We start from the raw sequence: 26914 nt of genomic DNA on the forward strand, positions 1-26914 counted from the left end.
ATAAAGGAAACCAAGTATATCACTAAAGAAAGCCACCAAAAGGTGAGAGAAGAGAGCAAAAGAAGAAAGGAACAGAAAAGAATTATAAAAACAACGAAAAACAAGGAACAAAATGGCAATAAGAACATATCCATTAATAATTACTTTGAATGCAAATAGACTAAACACTTCCATCAAAAGACATAGGGTGATGGGATGGATAAAAAGCAAGACCCATTTCTATGCTGCCTACAAGAGTCATATTTCAGACCTAAAGCCACATGCACTTTGAAAGGAGAGAGATGGAAAGATATTTATCATGCAAATGGAAGTGAAAGGAAAGCCAGGGTAGCGATACTTGTATTGGACCAAACAGACTTTAAAACAAAGACTATAACAAGAAACAAAGGACACTATATAATTACAAAGGTAACAATTCAACAAGATATGACAATTGTAAATAATATGCACCCAATAGAGAAGCACCCAAATACATAAAGCAGCTATTAACAAGCATACAGGAGTCAATCAATAGTAATACAATACTATTAGGGGATTTAACACCCCATTTACAGCCAAACAGAAAACCAACAAGGAAACAGTGCCTTGAATGACACACTGGACCTAATGAATCTAACAGATATATTCAGAACATTACTTATTAACACTGCAAAATACACATTCCTTTCAGGTGTACATGGAACATTCTCCAGAACATATCACCTGTTAGGCCACAAAACAAGTCTCAGCAAATTCAAAAACACTGAGGTCATACTATGCATCTTTTCCAACCATAATGCTATAAACCTAGGAATCAACCACAATAAAAAGTTTGGAAAGAACACAAACACATGGAGGTTAATTAACAGCCTACTCAACAATGAATAGGTTAACAAAGAAATCAAAGAGGAAATCAAAAAACATATGGAGGCAAATGAAAATTAAAATACAATGGTCCGGGGTGCCTGGGTGGCTCAGCTTGTTGAGCAACTGTCTTTGGCTCAGATCATGATCCTGGAGTCTTGGGATTGAGTCCCACATAGGGCTTCCTGTTTGGCAGGGAGTCTGCTTCTTCCACTGACCTCTCTCCTCTCATGCTCTCGCTCTCTCTTATTCTCTCTCTCTCGTAAATAAATAAAATCTTAAAAAAGAAAATACAATGGTCCAAAATCTTTGGGATGCAGCAAAGCTATTGTAAGAGGTATAGCAATATAGCAATACAGGCCCATCTCAAGATTCAAGAAAAACTTCAAACAAACTAATCTCACACCTTAAGGGGCTAGAGAAAGAACAAATAAAACCCAAAACTAGTACAAGGAAGAAAATAATACAGTTTAGAGCAGAAATAAAATAGAACCTAAGAAAACAACAGATCAATGAAACCAGGAGCTGGTTCTTTGAAAAGATGAAAAAAATTGATAAGCCTTTAGCTAGACTCATCAAAAAAGAGAGAAAAAGAGAACTCACAATCAGAAATGAAAGAAGAGGAATAACAACCAATACTACCGAAATACAAAGGATTATAAGAGAATATTACAAGTTGGACAACCAAGAAGAAATGGATAAATTCCTAGAAACATATAACTCCACAAAACTGAAGCAGAAAGAAAGAGAAATTTGAACGACTGATGACCAACAAATGATGAAATTAAATCAGTAATCAAAAAACTCCCAATAAACGAAAGTCTAGAACCAGATGGCTTCACAGGTGAATTCTACCAAATATTTAAAGACTTAATACCTATTTTTCTCAAACTATTCCAAAAAACAGAAGAGAAAGGAAAGCTTTCAAATTTATTCTACAAGGGCAGCACTACCCTGATAAAGACCCCACAAAAAAGAGAAAATTATAGGCCCATAATGTCTGATGAACACAGATGCAAAAAGTCTTCAACAAAATACTAGCAAACTGAATACAACAATATATTTTTTAAAAAATCATTCACCACAATCAAGTGGGATTTACCCTGGGATGCAAGGGTGGTTTTGTAGTCACAAATCAAACAACATGATATATCACATCCACAAGAGAAAGGATAAAAACCATATGATCATTTCAATGGATGCAGAAAAAAAAATTCGACAAAATATAACATCCATTCATGATAAAAAAAAAAAAAAGTGCACAACAAAGTAGGTTTAGAGAGAACAGACCTCAACATAATAAAGGCCCCTATGGGGCACCTGAGTGGCTCAGTGGGTTGAGCCTCTGCCTTAGGCTCAAGTCATGATCCCGGGGTCCAAGACTTGATCCTGGGATCGAGTCCTGCATCGGGCCATCTGCTCAGCAGGGGGCATGTTTCCTCCCCTCTCTCTGCCTGCCTCTCTGCCTACTTGTGATCTCTGTCTGTCAAATAAATAAATAAAATCTTTAAAAAAAAAAAATGTCCCTATGTGAAAACCCCATGGAGAACATCATCCTCTGTGGTGAAAACTTGAGAGCTTCTCCAGCAACATCAGGAACAAGACAAGGATGTCCGCTCTCACCACTTTTATTCAACAGAGTATGGCAAATCCTAGTCAGAGCAGACAACGAAAAGAAATAACAGGCATCCAAATGGGCAAGGAAGAAGCAAAACTTTCACTATTTGCTGGTGACATAATACTGTAATACTGTATACAGAAAACCTGAAAGACTCCACTAAAAAACTGGCATAACTGATCAACAAATTCAGTAAATCTGCAGGATACAAAATCAATGAACAGAAACCTGTTGCAGATCTGTACACTAAAAAGGAAGTAGCAGAAAGAGAAATGAAGAAAACAGTCCCATTTACTATTGCACTGAAAAGAATTAAATACCTAGGAATAAACTTCACCAAGGAGGTGAATGACTGGTATTTCTGAAAATTACAAAACGCTGATGAAAGAAATTGAAGATGACACACAAAAAATAGAGAGAGCCCGTACTCATGGACTATTGTTAAATGTCCATACTACCAAAAGCAATTTTCAGATTTAAGGCAATCCCTATCAAAATACCAACAGCATTTTTCATGGAGCTAGACCAAGTAATCCTAAAATTTGTACAATCGCCAATCACAGACAATCACCAAGTAGCCACGGCAATCTTGAAAAAGAAGAACAAAACTTGAGGTATCACAATTCCTTATTTCAAGTTATATTACAAATCTGCAGTAATCTAAACAGTATGGCATCAGTACAAAAAATAGACATATAGATCATGAAGCAGAATTGAAAGCACAGAAATAAAGCCATGAATATAAGGTAAATTAATCTTTGACAAAGGAAGCAAGGATGTACAATGGGAAAAAAAGAGTCTCTTCACCAAATGGTGTAGGGAAAACTAGCTACATGTGAAAGAATGAAACTAGACCACTTTCTCACACCATACACAAAAATAAACTCAGAATGGATTAAAGACCTAAATGTGGAACTGAAACCATACAAGTCCTAGAAGAAAACACAGACAGTAAGTTCTCTGGCATCAGCCAGAGCAACATTTTTCTAGGTATGTGTTCTAAGGCAAGGAAAACAAAAGCAAAAATAAATTACTGGGACTTAATCAAAATAAAAAGCTTTTAAACACCAAAGGAAACAGTCAACAAAACTAAAGGACAACCTACTGAGTGGGAGAAGATATTTGCACATGATATATTCAGTAATGGGTTAGTATCCAAAATATATAAAGAACTTATACAACTCAATACCAAAAGAACAAATCATCCAATGAAAATATGGCCAGAAGACATGAATAGATATATCTCCAAAGAAAACAGACAGTTGGCTAGCAGACATGTGAAAAGATGCTCAACATCACTCACCACCAGGGAAATACAAATCAAAACCACAATGAGATATCACCTTACACCTGTCAGAATGGCTAAAATAAAAAACACAAGAACCAACAGTGTTGGAGAGGATGTAGAGAAAAAAGAAACCTTGCGTACTATTGGCAGGAATGCAAATTGGGGCAGCCACTGTGGAAAAGAGCACGGAGGCTCCTCAAAAAAATAGAAATCGAACTACCATATGATCTAGTAATTCCACCCTGGGTACTTACCTGGAGAATACGAAAGCACTATTTTGAAGTACCCCTACGTTTATCGCAGCATTATTGACAACAGTCAACTTATAGAAGCAACCTGTCCATCAACAGATGAATGAAAAAAAGAGGAAGTGATGTATCACCCATGTCATTGCATGGCTGAATGCTCCGCCATAAAAAAGAACGAAATCTTGCCATTTGCAATGACATGAATGGCCTAGAGGGTGTTGTGCTAAGTGAAACAAGTCCATCAGAGAAAGAGAATACCACATGATTTAACTCATGTGGAATTTAAGAATCAAAACAAACGAACAAAGATAAACAGAGACAAACCAAAAAATAGACTCTTGACTCCAGAAAACGAACTGGTGGTTACCAGAGGGGAGGTGAGTGGGGGGTGGGTAGACTAGGTGAAAGGGATGAAGAGTTCATCCTACTATGATGAACACTGGGTAATATAAAGAATTGCTGAATCACTATCTTGTCCATCTGAAATGAATAGAACACTGTATATGTTAACTATACTGGAATTTTAAACATATTTTAAAAATTAATTAAAAACAAAATAAATCAATATATAATAAAACTAGAACAAGTTAAATAACCATCAGTGAGCAAATGGATAGACATATTGTGGTATATTCATACACGGTGATACCATATAGTAATTACACACACGTGCATGTCTGTACATATCTCTCGAACGTGACACCGGACAAAGGAAGCCAGATCCAGAAGAGGGCATGTGTATGATCCCCCTTACATAACATTTAAGAACAAACGAAGCTAGTGTTCCTGGCTGGCTCAGTTGGGGAAGCATCTGCCTTCAGCTCAGGTCATGATCCCAGGCTCCGGAGATCAGGGCCCACTTCAGGTTCCCTGCTCAACAGGAAGTCTGCTTCTCCCTCTCCCTCTGCCCCTCCCACCTGTACATGCCCCCCCCCCATCAATAAATAAAATCTTTTTTTTTTTAAAGATTTTATTTATTTATTTGACAGAAAGAGATTACAAGTAGGCAGAGAGGCAGGCAGAGAGAGAGAGGAGGAAGCAGGCTCCCTGCTGAGCAGAGAGCCCGATACGGGACTCGATCCCAGGACCCTGGTTAGCGGCTTAACCCACTGAACCACCCAGGTGCCCCTAAATAAAATCTTTTTAAACATAAAATAAAGTTTAGCATAAAAGGCACATGTAAATATAAAGACATTGAGTAGAAATGCTAAGCTACATCACTGTGACCTGAGATACGGGCGAGAAAGGAGTCCTGGGTCCAGGAGGGCCAGTCGAAGGGGAGACAGAATGTGGAAGGCCGGGCTGTCCGGGGAGGAAGGTGTGCACTCACGGGCTGGCTGTAGGGTATACGCCACAGGGGCCATAGCACAGGCGACCCGCTAGTGCAGGAGTTTCCAAATGCAGGGATCCTGAGTGATAGGGTTATAGAGGAGCCTGAATACAGGGGACCCCTGCCCATATCCCCAAGACCCAGCGGAACACTTGGTTTAGAATCTCTCCATGCTGGGTTTCCTTAAAGTTTCATAGAGGGAACTGGGAGGGGGGCCAGATGATGGTATTTATGGAATCATCTCTTGGATGCAGGCAGTAGAAATGTTTCTAACATGAAAAATGACCACCAGGGTCCTAATCAGCAGTCAAAAAGCCAACCAACAGCTACGCATTTTGAGGAGATCCCAAGGAGACAGGCCTCCACACCATCTTGGGGAACTCCTGCTACCCAGAGTCGGGTTAGGGGGTATCATCCAAGAGGCAGACTAAGAAAACCTTCTCTGACCCCATTCCCTACTGGGTAAGTCATCGTGGAGAAAAGGGAGAAAACAACTATGCTGAGATCAGCAACTGTTTACACCTTCTGTGGAGCAAAGAGCAAGGCAGGAGTCGCAGGAGTCAGCTGCTCACTTACGGGCTTATGGACTTAAGCTCACTGCATTTATGGACAGGCTGAGGTTCTAGAAAATAGAGTGGCGTCTCTGTCGGCAAACAGCTCTTTGCCACCTTCCTTTGAAACCCTTGGTCACCTCTAGACCACTTCCACCTCCGCTGCCCTTTATCAGCTGGGTCTCTCACCAATTAACCAAACAATAAACAAGTATTCTTGGCTTCGTCTTTTTTCTAATTCATCTCCGGCTTGAACGGTGTTTATCAGACAAGCTTCCTAACGGAGTCCACACAGCGGGAAGAGAAGCAGGTGATGTAGAAAGAGGGCGCCACCTAGGGACGGATCTCTGGAACTCCAGCCTCAGCTCGCTCCTGCTCCCTGACTCAGCCAGGTCAGCATCCCACAGATTGGAGAAAAGGAAGTATTTATCTGAAAATATCTACAACCACTTAAAACATGTGTAATCTCAGCACATTCCACTTACTCTTTTGCACTGATGTACATACAGACCGCGAGACTGATCATCTCAAACAGCGCTGTGTAGATATCTAGATTCTGATGTGCCCTGGGAGGTCAATCTTCCCAAATCCTATTTGATTTAGACTGATAGTAAACTCTTCTTCACTCCCCGGGTAAACGCAAGGCTCAGGAGCATTTCAGACAAAAGGAGGAAACCGACTGAATGGGCTATTTGCCAAAAGTGAAAAAATCACTAGTAAACGGAAGCTGGCTTATTTGTATTTCTTCACTCCTGTACTTGCACACTCTACCATGATATAGTAAAAGCTCACAACTGAAAAATCTGATAAAAACAGCTTTCAATATTCATCAACAAGCTCAAACTATAGTAGAATACTTTTACTTTCAACTAATCACACAACCATGTTAAGACTCTTATAAGTCATTAGCTACCAGGAGACTTGGTGTACACACATACCTTGAGCAAAGTTTGCAAAATGTAAGATTTAAATGTGTTTTCCCTTAATAGAGCATTGTTCTGCAAATCAGAAGGCCCTCCAAGCCCAGCACTCTGTAGAAAGTGCAAACTTCTATTTTCAGGGAACACACGCTCCTACCCACAGTGAGAGCTTGGCAACAAGTAGGCACTTACCAGCGATTTTCGATGATTGGCTCTAAGAATAAACGGCTTAATCAGGAGCATCCATGGGACAGAAATCAAAGCCATAATAACAAAGAAACTCTGGACTTCTTGCTATAAGATCAGAATGGTAAGATCCCATCATTTCAAGGTGATCACACAGTGTAACTTATATGATAAATATCATAAATATGGATCATTTTAGTGGTACTTTATTTTGAGAGAGCGGAAGCATGTCAACGTATCCATTCACCTTTATGTTTTGGAATATTCCCACTGTAGTCCAGTAGTGCCCAGCGTCAATCCAGGGTGGGCACTGGAAACTCACTGTCTTACTCCTTACTCTCTGAGTACCCCCTTGCTATCCACCCAACCCATATGTGAACAAGAAGTACTCATGAGGCACATTATAAGGGCAACTTGATTTATCCCTTGTCCCGCAGGAATAGTTAGCCCCTGGCCCTGCATGAGAAGTGTGGCAGGCCCCATGACTTCACTGGTCACTCTGTAGTCGCCAAAAGTCCTTGGGTCACTTTAAGTCACAAAGATGATCTCAATTAACAATCATATATTCCCAGGACTAGATAATTATCTGTGCTCTGGTGCTCTCTGTCTTTCAAGAAGACACATAAATAAATAAACAAACAAACAAACTAACTTCCTCTCAAAAAGAAAAAAAAAGCTTCCTCTCACTCTCACTGTGGGTGAGTCACCCGGTGGGCTCTGGGGCAGCCATGTTGAACTCTCCCTGGCTGTCTCTCTTACAGCTCCCCCTGGGCTGAGGCAGTCGCAGTCTTGATGCTTCTGTCAAAACTTCGAATTCGACTCACCTTATCATCCTGCTACACATTTCCTTTCATGTCTTCATGTCCCTACCTCTTATTATATACCCTTTAGTCATCAGTCTAGAGGAGTGACCCAGAGCTGCTGTTATCAAAGAACCAGGAAGCCCGGGGAGCTACCAGAAAGGTGTGGTCACTGGTGCTCAAGGGGGGGAAGGAAAAACATTTGTTAGGCTTTCACTTTTCTTCTACTGTTCTGGCCAAGCTCTCAGTGAACACCAGGAGACGATTTTAATGCCAGTCGTAACAAGATTCACCCTGCTAACAGCGGGGACATCTTATCTGCTCCATCTTCTATCCTCCTCCCCTCTGAAATGCTCAGAAGATGGAGGGGAGCCTCAGAAACACACGTCATGCTTGCCAGTTCCTGTGCATGAAGCTACCTCATCACCATGTGTTCATCTTTAGAAAAGGTTTTCCACCTCATGATGTACACAGTAACCAAAAACGTGTATTTATCTGTTGCCCTTCTTCTTTGATATTCAAACATGGCACCAAGATGGCCACCGCGGTGTTGGGAAGGGTCTGGGTTATCCACTTCCATTGTCTCTTCCCGTTGCATGGCCCCAAAATGAGGTTATGGAAACTTCAAACAGGGTCATGATAATTCATCTTCAAAATAGGGCACAGGAAAACTGGCCAGTTCCCAGTAAGGGTTTTGAAGGGGAAAAAAAACTGGAAAAACCATTCACTGTGCCAAATTCAGTGCACATTCCAGATGAGATGAGGACTTGAGTCTCTATGAAGGGAGTTAGCGCATAAAATAGTTAGTGAGCCTGAATCCTTTGCCTAAAAGAGAAGACTTGTTTGGGAAATCCAAGGAAACTTTCATTCAGACTCCAGCACTGAGTAAACCAACCTTCCAAATAGGTTCATTTAGTGTGCACAGTCTGGGGTGGTTCGTATACCATTCACTGAGGTATAACAAAAACGTTACAATTATAAAGTAGGTCACCTCAAAAGAGCTTTCAGTGGTGTAGGTCTTCTCTGATTCTTATCTAAAATCTGAATTATCTTTATTTTTCATAAAAAATGCCCTTCCACAAGGCCTTTTCTTCTTATTTGCTGTTCCCATAAAGCAGGAGAATACAACTAGGACTCAAACACAAGAGGCCACATGTGGCCACAGGAGGGACAGAGCATGTCTTCCGTGAGGACATCCAGGGTGAGCAGCCACTGGCAAGTGAAAGGAGCAGCAGAGGGTCACATTGGGAAAATAGCCACCAGGACTCAGGAGATACAAGTGTGCCCTCCCTGAGTGACAATCAACGTTCACACAGTATTATCAAGTTAGTCACTGGGAGAGGCGAGAGGAAAACTACTTGTGGTACCGAAACACAAGTTTTGGTAACACAAGGCCTGGTTTCTGTCTCCAGCTCCCATGGAGGATTTATGCTTTTTAAAAATAAAATATCAAGTTAGTGATGAGGCTGACCTGCTAAGTTGGTGACAAATTGCTAGAAGTGGAAGAAAAAGACATGGCAGTACAGTCCAGGTGTTACGAGGGATGGTTCACAGAAGAAGAACCAAAAGGAAAAATGAGAAGGCACCCTAAATCAGCCATGGAAGCTCACAAGAGAGCGTGAGTTTGGACCTTGGTTTCCCGGGAGCCCCTGACCACATGAACAGAGGCACTCACTCCCTCTTCTTGACTCTCCAGTTGTCTTTCTTGCCCACCTTAGTGCTTATATTTAGAAAAAAACAGTATTACATCTTGAGGCCCCGTTGAGATCATTTGTAGTTTCAGTCCAACGAATTTGAAGGACTGGGTTTTTTTTTCTTTCGCCGCAAATGATGGGCAAGCCAATTTTCGATGGTACAGATTGTCCCATGTCACCCAAATAGGAGCGGCTAGACACCACACCGCCATGTTGCCCTAAGCACCTGTACGTTCACCCGCTCTCATGAACACCTTCTGAAACGCAAAGAACCTAACAGCCTTGAGTGGGTGCTGAGAAGGCTCAGTCTTGTAAAAAACTACTTTCTGCAATACTCAAGAGTAGGAGATGGACGTGACATCCTCAAGAGCATGAAAGAAGAACAAAAACACATCGATACCTGATGTTTGTACAGGGGAGGATTGGAAGGGTCGTTGTAGTTAAACAGAAACATGTTGATGAAGTGGATGAGGATGCTGGGGGCGCGCTGGGACGTGCTGACGTCATAGTGGCACCACTTGAAGATGATCATGAAAACCAAGTATCCGAACAGACACAGGATAAAAATCATCTCAGGAACGAACTGCAGAATGATGTTGAGAGTTCTTCGGAAGTATCTGCGGGTGGGAAACACACAGGAGAGACGGAACAATGAGTCAACATCAAGAATGAATCAATTGTCCCGAAGCACAAAATGTCCATTTTCACACACCATATTGACTCCCCGAGCGAGCAGCAATGACGCAGGGATGAAAAAAGAGGAAGGAAGGATTCGAGAGAACCAGGGTCTGGAAGGTAGAGTCCGAAGCAAAGGGCAGGTCTGCAGGCAGAGCTGGTGGTTTGACCACAACTTCACCGGCACACCTCGCTCGTATGGACACATCCGTGGGCACAAAGATATAGAAGGACGACTACGAAGCTTTTTCTCCTAAGACAGGGGTTGGAGAGCTAAGGTTTAAGGGCCAAACTGAGCCCGTCACCTGTTTTTAAACTACACACAATTTGAAAATGATTTCTACATTTTTCAATGTTGGACCGAAACACTGAAAAGAATGGTTTGTGATAATGATATGCAAAAATTATATGCAATTCAAATTTCCGTGTTCCCTACTAAAGTTTTATTAGGACATAGACCCACTCATCCATTGACAGATTGTCTGTGGCAGCTTTCAAGCTCCAACATCAGGTCTGGGTAGTTGTGACAGAGATAGTCTGGCCTCCAGAGCCTAAAATATTTATTCTCTGGCCCTCTAGAGAAAAAGTTTGGCCGCTCATGCTCTAAGATACAGAGAGAGTCCCACAAAGCGAAATTGAGGGGCCCCAAGTTAAAATGTCAGAAAAGGCCCCCACTCCCTTTGCTAATTGCAAGAGTTCTCTGAGGGAAAAGGGAGATCTCACGATAAAACAGGATTCCTGCATCATTGAGGCCAGCCTGACACACAATGAAACCAAGGACAGACTGCTCCGGAAAATACTTTCCGGGATCATCTCTCATTTAATTCTCACGGCCCTTTCAGGGAGGCAATGGTACCAGGGTCACTAGTCACTAGTTGTCACTAGTTGACTCATTAACTGTATCTGACTTTTCGAGTAGATCTGCACTGGTGTGGGCTTTCCGGTCAGAGGGCACCATGGGGCTGGCTCTGGCCAATGGAACAGAAGCAGTCTGGGTCCCTTCCGAGGGGAAGCTTAAGAGTTCATGCGTAATTGACTCTTTCCATGTTTTCATACATTAACACCTTTAGAAAAATCGGTTTGAGAAGTATTCCGAGATAGTCCAAGCAAGAAGCTGCTGTCCTTTGAAAGAAATGACATCGTAGAGGACTGAGACTCTGAGGGCAGGTTGGCCCAAAGCTACTTATGTCTCCATTTGCCCCCTGGTGGGAGCTAATCCTGAAGATGGCAGTGACTGAGGCCTTTCAGGTTGGGGGACACAAGGTGGTATGGGTTTGCCAGTCTGTTTCTGGACCCTCAAATATTTCAGAGGTGAAAAGTGCCTCTCTACTGGAGTGACCCAGCTCAGGAAAAACAGAGGTCCCACTTCTGCCAAACCAGCTTCTCCTGGCTCAAGCCAAGACACATGGCAAAGCATTCCCCATAGGAAGAAGAAAACTCTTGCACAAAAGGACGTGGGGCCACACAGGTGGCTCTGTCACTGCTCCTCAATGACAGGGTCAGACCAACAGGCAGCAAGTTAATCATGAAAACTTACATGTGATTGAAAAGGCTGAGAATGACACCAAAAACCATCTGGACAATTCCCAGGATAACTGACATCTTCATTTTGTAAGAGTTCAAGAATGTTAGTTTGTTTGAAGCCAAGTTCCAAATCTGGATGGGAAACATGACAAGAACTGCATGAGACCGGAGTCTGGAAGTTCTGTCAGGAGTGACAGCAGGACTTTTCCTGAGGAAGTCACTGTAGGGACCACGTTTTCAAATTTTGATCCCATTTAATGCATGCATTTTAGACTCAGAAAAGGAAAAAGAAGAAACCCCTCATCAATGCAACTCTAAAGACAAATATGTCAGAACCATCAGGGCCATTCGTGAATAGCCAGTGGCCGGAAAAAAGAAAATCCTGCATGAGTTTTCCTCCTAAGGGAAAAGACATTCAGACACATTGTGGGGAGCTCTCACACTTGCCTCAGGTCCACTTCTTAGTGGTGGAGATTTCTGGCCCATGAATGTTTCCAGTTTCTTCTTGGTAACACCACCTTTTACTGTGAATGTAGTGCTTCACATTACAAAGCATTTTCCTGGGTCCATCTCAAGAAGCCACTCTTATAGCCAATATGTATTAACACTATGGACAAGACATGGTCCCTGCCTTCTCCACGGTCCCTGTTTTAAACAGAGCTGCCAGGCTTGCAAAGAGAGGGACACATGTCCCTGTCCTCCTGACAAGACTGACATAGAGCAAGCACTCAGAGGGAGGCTCGGGGGCTGGTCAGGTTTCCATGCTTGCTAATGGCCCCATGGTCTCCACTTCCCCTCCAATGTAAATGGTTCAAGTCTTTGCTCTCACTCCTAACCCCTCCTCAACTCTAGACACATCCCCAGGCCTCCTGCTGGATATGTCCTAAGGATCTGCTATACTGCACCTCAAAGGTAATAGAGCCAGGAGGGTCATCTCATTCTCCCTCCTACAATAACTTCCTCCTCCGAACTCCTTTGCTTCTGTTAAGGGCTCAAAGCCCTCCTGGGCACAGTGCGAATGTACCCTGCCCCTACCCCAGGTACACATACAGGCAGGAACCATATCTCACTGATTCTCTCTTTACAATGTCCTGAGCAGCTGCCAGCCAGTCAACCACCAAGAAGGCTGCCAGGAAGGCAGGCAAAGGATCTCTAGTAACAGGTGCCCAGACACCAGAGGCATCTTCTCTACCTCCCCCATCTGCCTGGTATTTCAGCACCCCCAGGCCTGCCCTCCAGCCTCTGCTTTTCCCTTTGCTTGCCTGCTTGCCCAGTCCCTGCGGGATCACTTAACATGGTTAGGACCCATTTACCAGCACACTGTAGACCGAGCCAAATCTGATAAACTTAAAATTAAGTACCAGACACCTACTAAGCTCTTTAAGTGTACTATCATTTAATTCTAACAAAAACCCTATGATATAAACATAAATATTCCCCTTTTACACATAAGAGAATTTTATCTCAGTCTTGGGGAGATTGAGTTCTTTACTCATCACAGGAAGAAATACTATTACAGCAAATGGGGTATCGACCCTACTTACGGACCAAAGTCTGTTCTGGGTGTTTTATGCATAAAAATCATTTACTCTTTTGAGCAACCCAGTGAGTTAGAGCTGTTGTCATACCTATTTTGCAGATGAGGAAACAGAGGTGCAGTAGAGACACAGAGGTGTTAACTTGCTCAAAACCATAGCAAGGAAATAGAAAGGGCAAGATCTATACACAGGCTGTCTGACCCAAGAGCATAGGCTTTAAGCCATTTTGTTATGTTCATTTATTACAAAATGTCTACAAACACTTTTACAAAGACAGCCAAATATTTTGTGATTTGATGCTCAAAAAAGGTGTTGCACACAGTCAATAAATGCACCTGTAGAGGTTTACATTATGTGAAAAATCCAACCCCTCATTAATAGAAGTGAGTGCTGGGCCACCTGGGTGGCTCAATCCTTTGAGTAACCAACTCTTGGTTTGGGCTCAAGGCATGATCTCCGGGTCATGAGATCAAACCCCAGGTAGGGCTTCACGCTCAGCAAGACATCTGCTTGAGCTCCTCTCCCTCTGCCCCTCCCCCTGCTTGCACATGTGTGCTCTCTTTCTAAAATGAAAAAAATAAATCTTTGGGCACCTGGCTGGCTCAGTCGGTTAAGCATCTGCCTTCAGCTCAGTTCATGATCCCAAGGTCCTGAGTCAAGTTCCCAAGTCCCGTGTCAGGTTCCCTGCTTGGTGGGGAGTCTGCTTCTCCCTCACCCTCTCCCTCTCGCCCTCAACTTGTGCTCTCTTCTTTCTCTCGTGCTCTCTCTCCCTCTCAAATGAATAAATAAAATCTTTTAAAAAAGTTTTTTTTTTTAATATGTAAGTGCTAACAGAGACACAGAAATGTTCTGTTATCTCTGGGGGAACAGAATTTCCAGAACAGGAGAGAGAACTCTCTCTTTTTTATACTATTTTGTATTTATTGGATTTTTAATCTCATGTATGCCTTGTTTTATAATAAAAAGACCAGAAATCTCAAAAATGTCAAAAATCAATGCTACTAGGAAAAAAGCGAATCCTTCTCAACCTCCCACTTCGCTTCCACCCTCCCCTTTTTCCTGCCTAACAGGTGGGCAGAAGACAAAACCGCTTTCCTGATGGACACCATAGCCCAGTGTGTTCTGAGCCGTGATGATGCCGTCCTTCGTCTGAGGAGCAGAACCAGGCAGGCAGGATCTGCTGATGAGTCAGGGGTGGGCTGGGAAGCGAAGAGAGGACAGTAGTGGCAAAGAGTTTCAAAGCCAAGGAAGGTCGACCAGATCCTAGGATCGGCCCACTCTGGACCCCTCCACACCACACTCCCCCACCCCCCTGCCCGGGCTAATCATGAAATTCCTTGGACCACAGACAAAGTCTTTCAATCCACAAAAATAACAACTTGTGTTCGTTTTTGGCACTTGCAGTTCACAAGCTTTCAAGGACTTTACCTCTTGGGATGGCGCTTATGATGGGAGCGCCTCCGAGTGCAAAGTACAAACAAATCCTGGGTGATACTTTGTGTCTTCCTAAGGGAAGGGAGGCAGACAAGCCCTGGGGAGGACTCGGGGAAACTGAAGAGACCACCCATAGATAGGAGAGTATAGTTTTAGGGCCGGTACTGTTTATTCTTAACTGTCAGCAACCAAAACCAAGGTCCCGAGATCTCTCCCACAAAGAGGGCTTAGAAGAAACATTTATTGAGCGCATCTGCCAAGTTCGAGTCTGGCCTGCTCAAGCTCATCTGGGGCACAAGGCTGCCACCTGGTGGCAGTTATGCGCCGGGCCATCAGGCGTAAAGGGCTTCAAGCTAGCTAACAGGCTTGGGAGCCTTCTCGAAATCCCTCTATATCTAAAAGGCTAGGCGAGGAAGCGCCTCTTTGTTTCGCTTGGCTCAAATCCAACGGAGATAGCTATAACCACCATGCAAAAGTTAACGCACCCCTTTTCTTTTTTAAACTTATATCAATTCTATGCGATAAAATAAAGCAAAAATAAGAGCAAATCCACACTTTCCTAGGAAAAGGGAGACGTTATTCACGGCAAGAAAATGCCAGAGTAGGCAACTTGACTAGGATGCTAAATGACTCCTCTAACAGGTATACTTTCCAGGCAACCAAGGGCCTTTGAAAGAAGCAATCATTAACCACCAGGGGTATAAATCATCAGAGAAAGATGTTTGAGCAACTATATGGAAAATGACCCAGGGGCTAGGGAAAGGGTAAAGGTAGGACACTTACCTACCTCCTGCTCAGTGTCATAAAACCCTCAGCATGTGTAATTCTATCTCAGCGTAAATTTGTTGATTCGACAGCCGCGGGCACTTTCTTCTCCTCTACCTAGAGATCTTCTCAGCAAGACATTTTACATGATAAATATTTAACCCAAGAAGACATTATTACCGGATCAATCCCAAATGGGTATGGATTTCCAGAGTACACTCCCGGAATGGCTGGGTCCAGCTGTAAATACGGATTTGTTTCCATTACGTGTGTGCTACAGAGGGAGAAAGGAAAAATAAAAACAAAACCAGTGATCAACCGGAGGTAGAAAAAGTATACAATAGTGTCCTTGGTCATGAACTTGTAAGCCAATCAAACCCACACTGTTGGTGCAACTCCCCCTTTGGCTCATTCAATCATTCCATGAGTGGCCACTGTGGGCCAAGGATCGTGCTGGGTGAAGCTACAGACATTACCAACTGGCCCCTGAGACGCTTCACGGTCTGAGTCGCCAAAGGGCTCCTACCCCGCTGGAGTATTGTAAAAAATCATAAATAAATAAATAAAAATAGTTAAACCACATCAGAAAATAAGTCAGGCCAGGGATGAAGGAGCACAGAGTAAACAAATCTCAGCCCAAGGACAAGCCTGCAAAACCTCCCAAGAGAGCACGTGGGCTCATCCTGGAGGAATGAACTGGCTTTCACCCATGGGCCCTCATCTCTGTGAAACTTAGCTCTCAAAAGTTGTGGTCCATTGAATGCCCTTTTTTTTTCTTTTTAAGATTTTAATTATTTATTTGACAGAGAGAGATCACAAGTAGGCAGAGAGGCAGGCAGAGAGAGAGAGGGGAAGCAGGCTCCCCACTGTACAGAGAGCTGGATGCAGGGCTTGATCCCAGGACCCTGAGATCATGATCTGAGCCAAAGGCAGAGGCTTACCCCCACTGAGCCACCCAGGCGCCCCCCATTGAATGCCTTTAAATCAGTCTCCAGACTTGGCTCAGAAGCATGAACATTAGTGGGTAGGGATTTCTTACTCTCTCTGCAAGGGGGGGGGGGGTGTGTGTGTGTGTGTGTGTGTGTGTGTGTGTGTTTAACAGAACACACGTCTACAGAGGGGCCAAGAAGGAGTAGTGAAATGATGAGGAACAGAGTTTTGGCAACTTTGCAGGGCTACCTAGAGAGAGACTCCCTCCCTCCTCCAGCTGAGGCGCTAGAGGGCGTCAGAGAGCAGCCGGGGGATCCGGAAGCCTGATCAAGCCGCTCAGCCCCTCCAGATGCGTGGAAGCAGCTGTACCCACTGGCCATCTCAGACTCGCACCCTCCGATGCCCCACCCCCTCCCCACCCCACGCTAATGGCATGCCTCAGGACAAATGGTTGCACTGAACTGGCAGAGACTTGTTTGTATGTGGACAAAGAAGAAAGTCACCCGGGATGAGAGCCTATGGCGAAGTCACGTTATCTGCTGTTGAATGTAAACAAGTTCACAGAACACCAACATCAGACAGAGCCATCCCGGGACCAGGCTGGATCCAGACACAAACAAGACTAGCCCTCAATCATATGTGATATCAAAATATGGACATAGAAAAGCAAGGACAATGCCCAAACCCCCAAAATGACCAAATGTTGCCCTCCTGCTTGGGGAGCCAGCCCTGGGAAGCCCCTTCCCACGCCCCCTTGTTGAGTGGCTCAAGCCCTCCACTGGTCCACCCCATCCCCTGAGTCAATAAATTTGGTGTGGGGGACGACGGCAGGCTTCTGGTGGTCTTGGGCTGATGAGCATTGTGCCAGTGCCCCCAGGCAGGTGTCAGGGAAAGCAACCCAAGACCTGGCTTGTGACTGGTGACCGAAATTAGCTTGCTCCGTCCTCTACCGTTCTGATGGATGACAGCAATTCTCGTGTGTCTCTCAGTCAATGAGGTCCCGCTTCACACAGTCAGTGCCTGGGCATGTGGAGGAACAGCCCTCAGACTGGGCTTGGAGTCCAGGAGCACTGAATTGAGCCGGAGATCATTCATACGTGCATAAAAGAACATTCCAGGGGCGCCTGGGTGGCTCAGTGGGTTAAGCCTCTGCCTTCAGCTCAGGTCATGATCCCAGGGTCCTGGGATCGAGTCCCGCATCGGGCTCTCTGCACAGTGGGGAGCCTGCTTCCCCTCTCTCTCTCTGCCTGCCTCTCTGCCTACTATGATCTCTCTCCGTCTGTCAAATAAATAAATAAAATCTTTTAAAAAAAGAAAAAGAAAAAGAATATTCCAGCCCACATTTGCAGAGTGACAAAAACCAGTTGACTCAGACCTCTCCCAGTCACATTCCTGGGCAAATGAGATTTCATATTGGTGGTTTGGTGAAATGATGCTGATTCAACAAGTTTCAGAGCCCACCGTTATGCATAGGAATTTTAATCTAAAGAGCAAAACTAAGTAATCTGCCTTTAAGTCTATGAAAGCTTTGTTCTCCTAGGCATCTCATCAGGGCGCTAATTGTAAAACAAAAACAAAACCAAAAACCCTTGTTAATATAGCCATCTGTAATTCTGGGAAATGTCTTAATCTTCATTTTAATTCATATATTGTTTGTTTAACATTCCTGTCCTCCGCTGCAAGGAACTTAGACCCAGCAGAGAAGCTAAAGAGACACACTGACCCTCCATGACACAGCCATCCACACTCTTACCATCCATCCAAGCTGTGGTTTATGGGCATCGAGAGAGCTCCCAGGTCTCTCTCTTCTGCACCCATGTCCTCACCAGCTACCCCCACCCCCACCCATGCCGCCCTACCCGCCCTCCTCACCGCGTCACCCATCAGGCAAACACAGGGAACCACTTTTGCTTTTGATGTTGAATCAAGCTTCTCTGAAGCTGTCAAAAAAAAATGCCCTTCAGGTGAGTCTGGGGCCTTGAACATGGGGAACCAATAATTCATATAGTTCAACACCCACATAAGCCTCCTCTCCTCAGCACCTAGATGCCCTAATTTCACTGTTTTCAATTCTTTGCCAGAACAAGGCCTGCTTCAAAGCCTCCTTCTCCTCTGGGGAATTGGTTTCTGTGACTGATACCAAGATGCCCCATTTTTATCTGCTCTACCATTAGCTTTCACGGTAACACTGTGAACTCCATGCTATAGAGTTAATTGAAATTTTAAAAACTATTTCCATGTTTTACAGTTACCAGTAAAGTTACTGAGGGGTGGGTTTGAGGTCTCTCACTCTTTGTTGCCACTGAGGTCCCCCGGACCCATGTCAGCCTATAAACTTACTTCCACGTGCCGTTTCTGAACATGGGCCGGACACTCCAAGAAGAGCCAAAGATGTTGAGAGACTTGGAGAAGCAGTCATTGTAAATCAAGCCCGTGTAGATGGAGAAGATACCCATGAGGAGAATCAGATAGCGTCCATGGAAGAAGGTGTTCCAGATCTGGCCTCAGGGAGACAGAGAAGATGACGGTCAATGGGGTTGGCAGCAGACCCCAGGGGTGGGATGTATGTCACCAGATGTCTCCAGCACCACCAGAAATAGCCTTGGCAAGGTATGCAGGCCCTACACAGAGGGGCCATGGGACAAGTGATCCAAATGGAGCACACACATCATTTTCCGGAGCTTCTATCTATGAATCGGGAAAGTCCTAGACTGGAAATTGTTATTATAGAAGCAAAGCCATATAAGCCCCATATTCTTGAAGTGATTATTGGTTAGGAAACATAACTGAGGCACAAGCTGAGGCCTCACGTGTCAGAGAAGGGACATGACAGTGGGCAGCCATTGTCTCAAGTGCTTCTAGAAGACAAGCGCAGAGCAGGACTCATATGGCGGCTCAGTTTCACAGCAACTCAAATCCACACTCATTTTGGGTCTTGTCATTGCAAAACCGAGTATCTGTCTAAGCACATTCACTAGGAAGACTCAAGTGCTTTCTATAATATGGAATGATGTGGGTTGATCATTCTCAGACCTGTTAAAGTGTATCTTTGGGATGTCAAATATTTATTATAGGCAACTACAGTTGTTAAAATGCTGGTCATGCAGAACTCTACTGGCCAGCGGTGGATTTTCCCACAAAGCTTGCTGATGATTAACCCACTGTGACATCACTGAACTAGCTCTAGTTAAGACAACTTGTAATAAAAGTTTGCAGATATTCTTAAAATGCAGAACACAACTAAAGGCATGTTTCTAGCTTATAAAATGGATTACAGTGAACATAATGTGACCATAGCTAATTAACTTTGAAAGACTGTAGACTCTTGAGTTGTCTCAACCTTCACAACACAGACAAGTCACTTCACAATAGGTATGGACACTTCAAGTGTCAAAGGGAAGATGCAATGTTCAGGGTTTCTTGGTGTTTCATAAGAACACTGGTCATGGACTGATTGCAGGAGAAGGCCTCAGCCATGAAAAAAATATTTGTGGTTTGTTTTTTTTTTTTTAGAGAGATAGAGAGTGTGCACACTAGGAAGTGGGAGACAGAGAATCCCATAGAGTACAGAGCCCAACGTGGGGCCCAATCCCAGGACCCTGAGATCATGTCCTGAGCTGAAATCAAGAGTCAGACCCCCGAATGGCTGTACCAACAAGGTGCCCTAGGAAAAGTATTTGTGGTATTAAAAAAAATGAAGAAGAAGAAGACCACAAATTAATATGCACTATTTGATCTCAGTTTTAAAAAACTGTGTACAAGCACAGAAAAAATTGGAATGATACATAAAAACATTGGTTGTGATTTTCTCTAGGTAGTTAAATTATTGTAATTTTCCCAATTTTTAAAAATAAACATATATTGCTTTTATAATCAGAGGGGAAAAAATCAACGTTAGGGGGAAAAACTTAAAAATAAGATCAATGCCTTGTCAAGCAATGTACAAAAACCAAAAATTCTTAAAGGAACCGCACCACACCAGCCCAAGTATTGAGCTTTGGACAGGAATTTCTGTGTTATATTTTGGCCCTTTTCTACTCTCTATCTTCTGCTTTTTGTAAAATATGTTGTTTCTATGGTGAAAGCAATATACACATTTTTCATATTCTACCTATTACCTCGAGGAAATGAGGCAAGATATTCAGTGGACACCCACCTCGTTGTTCGTCTTCTGGGAGAGCAAGTGTCTCTCATTCAGGACCATCCAAAGGGCTGCCAGTAGCATCACGATCCCATGACCACAGTCTCCAAACATCACGGCAAACAGGAAGGGGAAAGTGATGATGGTATAGGGAGCTGTAGAAGCGAGACCCACAACGGCCTGAGTCCTTCCCACAGCCGCTGCATCCCCATCAAAGATCTGTCCATCACATCCCATGCCACACAATCTGGTTCCCCTGGAGCTTTCTGGTTTTGTCTTCCCTCCCCATCCCCAACCCCAGGGCTTGCTTAGCTCCCACATACATCAGCTCATTGATAAGTAAGCATTATTATTGCCCATTTACAAATGAGCTGAGTTTTCAAGATCACAAAATTTAATGGGATTTAAAACCAGTGTCCTGAGCGGTGGGTGGTGGGCACTTGGTGGCTCTGTTGGCTAAGGGTCCAACTCTGGATTTCAGCTCAGGTCATGATCTCAGGCTGGTGAGATCAAGCCTGGAGTCAGGCTGGGCATGGAGCCTGCTTAGGAGTCTCGATACCTCCCTCTCCCTCCCTCCCTCCTGCCTGCTCTAAAAAAATAAACAATTAAAACCCCTTTTCTGTCTCTGAATGTTTTGTATATTGTTCCACTACCATTTTTGGTCTGTTTCTCCAGCATTCACATGCACCAGGCACTTCGAGCAGTCACTCACAAAATACTCAACCTATGGGGCCCCTGCATTACAGGTCACAAGATTAGGACACAGGCTGGAGGAGAAGAGCGTTGTAGACGACATGGCTGAAGGGCAGCTGGTCTACCCCTTTGTTTTTACAGACCAGGCAACCAACATCACATAGTTTATAGCACTAAGAATCCAGTCTTCTGATTCCAAGTCGTGTATGTTCTCATCACACCCACAAAACAGCTACAAGTCTGTGAAGATGCCAAGACATGACCCTCATTGAATTGGTAAGGGAAAAAGAACTGAACTTTACTGCCTAGTCGGGGTATGGTTTAAGGGAGAGCAGGTGAAATCTTGACAAAGAACAAAGCTTTCACTAATCGCCGCTAATGCAAGACAACACAGGACATCGGCGAGTGAAACAAGATTGTAGGGAAGTCACACTTATAAGCAATTCACCTCCTCTGCCCCCCGAGAGGTCAATCTTACCCACTTTTCATTTTCAAGCTGTCCCATTATTCAATGCATCAGACCTTTTACCTGGGTTTATTTCCCGGTAACTGCCCACACCATATGCATCTACGATATTCTGGAAGCCGGCCGTGAATTTATTGGTCCTGTTAAATGTGGGAGGAGCTGTTTTAGATTGCACTGCGTTCAGGATGGGGACCATGGAGGAGCCGCTTAGTTCCTACAAAAAACATAGACAAAAATGTAAGAAAGCTTTGAGCTGAGCGTCAGCACACGGATCACTGTCTGATTCGCGCCATCCTTTAAAGGTGAACTTGGGACAATTTCTTGACCTCTGTGAGACCCATGACCACATCTGTAACAATGAAAACCTTCCTAATACTTATCTAATTTATCCGACAGGAGAGTCGTCAAAGCAAGTAGAGTTCTGGCCATTCCCATTCTCCTGCTCCTGCAAGTGGACCTGTTGAGTGCAGTTCTGGGTCCTCTACTTTTCTGTTCTCTCTGCTCATTCCCTCAAGAGTTTACCCACTTTCCGAATTCTGCCCCATTGTTCCAAATGGCCCTGACCCTCCTCTGAATTCTGCTTTAACTACCTGCCCAGGCTTTCAAATTCTCATGGCTCAGCAACCCCACAGAACCCAGGAGCCTAACACCAAATTCAACAACTTGACGCAAAGGCCTCAATGTTCCTTCAGCAGACTCCGTTTTCCAGATCCCTGAGCCTCTGGAGTCCTCAGACATGTCCCTTCTCCTGGTTCAATCACTCCATGCATCGATCACCAAATCTTGCTGCGTGTCCCTTCCAAGTCTCTCTTCTTCTTGCTCCCATCCCTACCAGCCGAGCCCCCAGACTCTCCATCCTCCTCTGTCTCTCTCCCTTCCATGTATCCTATCCCTCAGACAGCGCAATCCTTCTTTGAGAAGAGAAAACAGAGAAGACTGCTCCAGTCACGCTACCCTCCTACACAAAAACCTTCCAAGGCCTCTTATTACCTAAAGAATGAAATCAAAACTCTTCAGTTTTGCAATCAAGACTTCTTCCCAATATTGACTTAGACTCTCTGCGCACCCCCACCCCCATCCTACCTTTCTACAATGCAAACTGGATTGGGTCGCTCCAGCATGGGAGTAAAATCAGACGTCTTATGCCACTAGAAGTCCTTCAGGACCATGCCGCAGCCTCTCCCTGATCTTCCTCCCTCCCATTCTTTAAGCTCTACCCTCTCTCCAGCCCGTGACCTTCAGGTGGTGACCTGCTCACTGATCACCCAGACACCACTTCCTCCACGAAGCACCACTGCCCTTCCCAGTCTGAGTGACGTGCTCTTCTTAAGTGCCCCATTTTTGGTCATTATTGGAGTATGATATGGGGACATTCAAATCCTGCCTCCTGGCTCCAGAACCAGGATCAAGTTCCTTCTACTTTCTGGGCCTCAGTTTCCTCATTGTACAACGGGGATAAAGGTAGCCCCCAGCTCCTAATCCAATCCCATCTCAAGGCCTTTACTTTCAGACCCTCCACCTGGAAAGCTCTCCCCCCTACCCCACCGCCCACTCTTGCTCCAAGCCACCTGCTCGGAGGGGCCCTCTCCAGTTACAGCCCTCGAATGGTATTAGGTACAGCCCTCAAATGGTATTATAGGACTTAAAACTCCAAGGGCCACCTTGACATCTTCAAGTCTCACAGGGTCCCAAAGGCCAAACCATGAGTTCCTCTGCCCTCGCGGGATTTGCCAGCCACCAAGCAGGAAGGGCTCCCCACCCATGGCCAGACCAGCTGCACCCTGCCTAGTCCTCCAGCTCCCTGCCACCCCAGAAATGTACTCAAAAAATCTCCTCACGTCCTTGCACGGAAACGAGGGCCACTTCTTCTTGTAGGAGGCCGTCCCGCATCACCCCTGCTGGCTCATTCTGCCCCCAGTGCAAGCCCCAAGTACAACCTCCATGTGGCCCTCTGCAGCATGTGGTGTCCTCCTCCCTGTGGCTCTAAGTGTATGTGACTCACCAGCTTCTGCCAGTCTCATGTGTCCAGGAACGGGTGGTATGTGCTTGGCCATTGGAGACACCATTCCCTTCTTCCCCAACAGGGTGAGTAGGTGATCAGAGCAAAGCCTCCCTCCCCACCCCATCCTCCCCTGTCCCCCGCTTTACTGCCTGCTCACCACCATTGCTGCCTGAAATCACATTAGTTATGGATATGCTTACTATCTGTCTTCCTTTCTAGAAGGTCTGTTCAAGAAGGGTCTTATCCTGCCCACACAGCCCTAGATCCGTTCCTGGGACACAATGACCATCAGCAGAGGTGAAGGATAAAGGTTGTGACCTCCACTAGTGCTGAGCACAGCTGTGGGCACACAGCGAGCACAGGTGTCTGGTTATTGGTCTTCCCAGCCAGGCTGTGACCTTCGTGAGGGAACGGACGGACCCACAGCGCATGGACTGTGGAATCTACAGTCACAACCTGCAGAGTGACTGGCACCTCCATGTCCAATATGCATTTGCTGAAGATCAAAGAAATGTTGACTATTGGCCTGAAAAGGAATTTCTGATGGATGCCCAGGCCTGGACTAAGAACTGAAGATGCGTAGATGAGTGAGACTGTCCTTGGGAAGTTCACAGGACGTGGGAGGCTGAGAGCCTCTGAGTGCCTGAGGGGGCGCTGCTGAAGCTGCACGTGACACATCCCTCCCCCTCCCTGCTCCTTCGGCCACTCACCATGCCTTGCTCCAACGCCCTCTTGATGCGCCCAGTGTCTGCCACCGGGAACCAGATCTCGGCGATGGCACACTGCTGGGTGACGTCAATGTTGCACATGTTCAGGATGTGGTAAATGGCCTTCATCTTCTGCACTTTGATGGCCCAGGAGTGCCAGTTGGCAGCTGCTTCTTGCAGGAGGCGCTGGCGGTGAGACTCTGTTTGTGTGATGACCTGGACCGGCAGCAACACACAGAGAAACAAGGAACACTCACGCGGAGCTCTGGCACGGTGGCAAGACGGAAATCCTTGGCCATCTTGTCTCCTCCCGCCCCAGGCTCCCTCCTCTGGCCTGATGCCCTCCCCAATCATCCACCTTCCTGAGCAGTTTATCTTCCCCTGTTGAGGTTAAAATGCGTGGGCAAAGACTGTATCTTCTTTTTCTTCTAAATTCCTTAGAGTACTATTTGTCCTGGATTGAACTGTGTCCCCCAAAAAGGATATTGAAGTCCTAACCCCTGATAACTATGAATGTGACCTTATTTGGAAACATGGTCTTTGCCGATGTAATTAACATGAGATCATACTGGAGTAGGGTGGGCCCTGACCAACACGGTTGGTGCCCTTATAAAAAATTTGTACATCTAGAGGTGCCAGGGTGGCTCAGCCAGTTAAGCATCTGACTCTTGGTCTCCGCTCCAATCTTGATCTCAGGGTTGTGAGTTCGAGCCCCATACGGGGTTCCATTAAAAAAAAAAAGTGGGGGCGCCTGGGTGGCTCAGTGGGTTAAAACCTCTGCCTTCAGCCCAGGTCATGATCCCAGGGTCCTGGGATCGAGCCCTGCATCGGGCTCTCTGCTCGGCCGGGAGCCCGCTTCTCCCCCATCTCTCTCTGCCTGCCTCTCTGCCTACTTGTGATCTCTGTCTGTCAAATAAATAAATAAAATCTTTTTTAAAAAAAGTAGAAATTTGGACATCTAGAGACACAAGGAAGAATGTTTTGTGTGATTCAGGCAGAGACTGGAGTGAGGTATCTATAAACCAAGGAACGCCAAGGATGGTCAACAACCACCAGACATGAGAGGGGTGTCTTATTCTATTCGGGCAGCTATCATACAACACCATACCAGGTGGCTTGAACAACAAAAATGTATTGTTCACAGTTCTGGAAGTTGGAAGTCTGCGATCAGGGTCTACTGTCATAGTGAGGCCAGGATCTTCTTGGGTTGCAGACTTCAAATTCTATCCTCACGTGGAAGAAGGGGCAAGCATGCTCTCTGGGGCCTCTTTTATCAGGACACTAATCCCATTCATGAGAGCTCTACCCTCATGACCTAATCACCTCCCAAAGGCCCCACCTCCAAAGATCATCATCTGGAACATTAGGTTTACAACATATGAGTTTGGGAGTGGGGGTGACACGCATTGGGACCATAGCAGAACAAGGGAGGGAGGATCCCTTCCTAGAGCCTTCAGAAAAGAGGGGCTCTGCTAACACCTGGGGATTTCAGACTTTGACGCTCCAGAACTGTGAGAAAATAAATTTCTGTTGTTGTAAGCCCCCCAGTTTATGGTAATTTGTTACAGCAGCCCTCGGAAATTAATACATCTATCAAAACGCTTTATATGTATAATGCCTTCGGTAAATGGCCAGTGAATTAATGAAGGAGAAAATGGAAGAATTTGCCCACAGAGAATTTATTGAATGGGATTCATTTCTATTTAGTGCTACCAGTGTACCATCGCAGCATCTTCACCAGTGGTGCCCCAGGTCATATTCCATAGGAACATAAGTGTGGAGTAACTTCTTTTCCTCATGTAACTCTCATAAAATCTAGTATGGAGTGCTTGGGGAAAGAAGTTCAAGGGTAATTGCGTCAGGGAACCACAATCTCCTGGACAAGTGACAAGGAAGGACTAGAGGGGATTAAGGAAATTAGGCATAGATTTTTCCGGGTAGGCAAAAATGTCTGTTATTCTAAGAGTTTCACAACACACACACACTCACACACCCCATCTCTAAAGATACTCCCTGAGGATCCAGAACAGTGCTAACAATTGATACAGTGGCCATGAACATTTTAAATTTAATTAAAATCAGTTAAAAATAAAACTCAAGGGGCACCTCAGTCAGTTAAGCATCTGACTGTTGATTTTGGTTCAGGTCACAATCTCAGGGTCATGAGATCAAGTCCTGCATCAGGCTCTGCACTGGGCGTGGAGCCTGCTTAAGATTTTCTCTCTCCTTCTTCCTTTTCCCCTCCCTACCTCTAAAAAAGAATTTAAAATAAAATAAAATAAAAATTCAGTCCCTCAGTTGCACTAACCACATTTCAAGTGTTCTGTGATTACGTGTGGCTCGTGGGCACAGCACGGTGCTCGCAGGTTAGACAGCATGTCCACAGAAAGTTCTACAGGACAGCGATGAGCACAGGAAGCAGCGTGATGCGGGCCCAGCTGCTTTTAGGGGATTCCTTTCAAAGCTTTTTGAAGCAAGTGCACCAATCACATAAGTGTTAAGTGCCACCCAGGAAGACAACTGACTTACAAGAGGCTGTGAATTTGGAGTGGGCTCACGTG

At 44.9% G+C, this 26914-nt stretch overlaps 1 protein-coding gene across 10 annotated transcripts in view; it reads right to left on the minus strand.

The window, feature by feature from the left end:
- ATP6V0A4 (ATPase H+ transporting V0 subunit a4) overlaps nucleotides 1-26914 on the minus strand; it is a 74211-nt gene that overhangs the window by 13315 nt on the left and 33982 nt on the right. For all 10 annotated transcript variants that reach the window (XM_004741680.3, XM_045063022.1, XM_045063025.1 and 7 more), the window contains 8 exons: nucleotides 24357-24569; nucleotides 21708-21858; nucleotides 20501-20640; nucleotides 18685-18842; nucleotides 15595-15688; nucleotides 11691-11809; nucleotides 9879-10095; nucleotides 6991-7092 (listed from right to left, as the gene is read on the minus strand). In XM_004741680.3, coding sequence (XP_004741737.1) covers nucleotides 6991-7092; nucleotides 9879-10095; nucleotides 11691-11809; nucleotides 15595-15688; nucleotides 18685-18842; nucleotides 20501-20640; nucleotides 21708-21858; nucleotides 24357-24569 — 1194 coding nt within the window. The remainder of the gene's footprint in view (nucleotides 1-6990; nucleotides 7093-9878; nucleotides 10096-11690; nucleotides 11810-15594; nucleotides 15689-18684; nucleotides 18843-20500; nucleotides 20641-21707; nucleotides 21859-24356; nucleotides 24570-26914) is intronic.

The sequence above is a fragment of the Mustela putorius genome, unplaced genomic scaffold (genome assembly GCF_011764305.1).
Source record: "Mustela putorius furo isolate JIRA1106 unplaced genomic scaffold, ASM1176430v1.1 tig00003845_pilon_pilon_pilon, whole genome shotgun sequence".
NCBI lineage: Eukaryota > Metazoa > Chordata > Mammalia > Carnivora > Mustelidae > Mustela > Mustela putorius.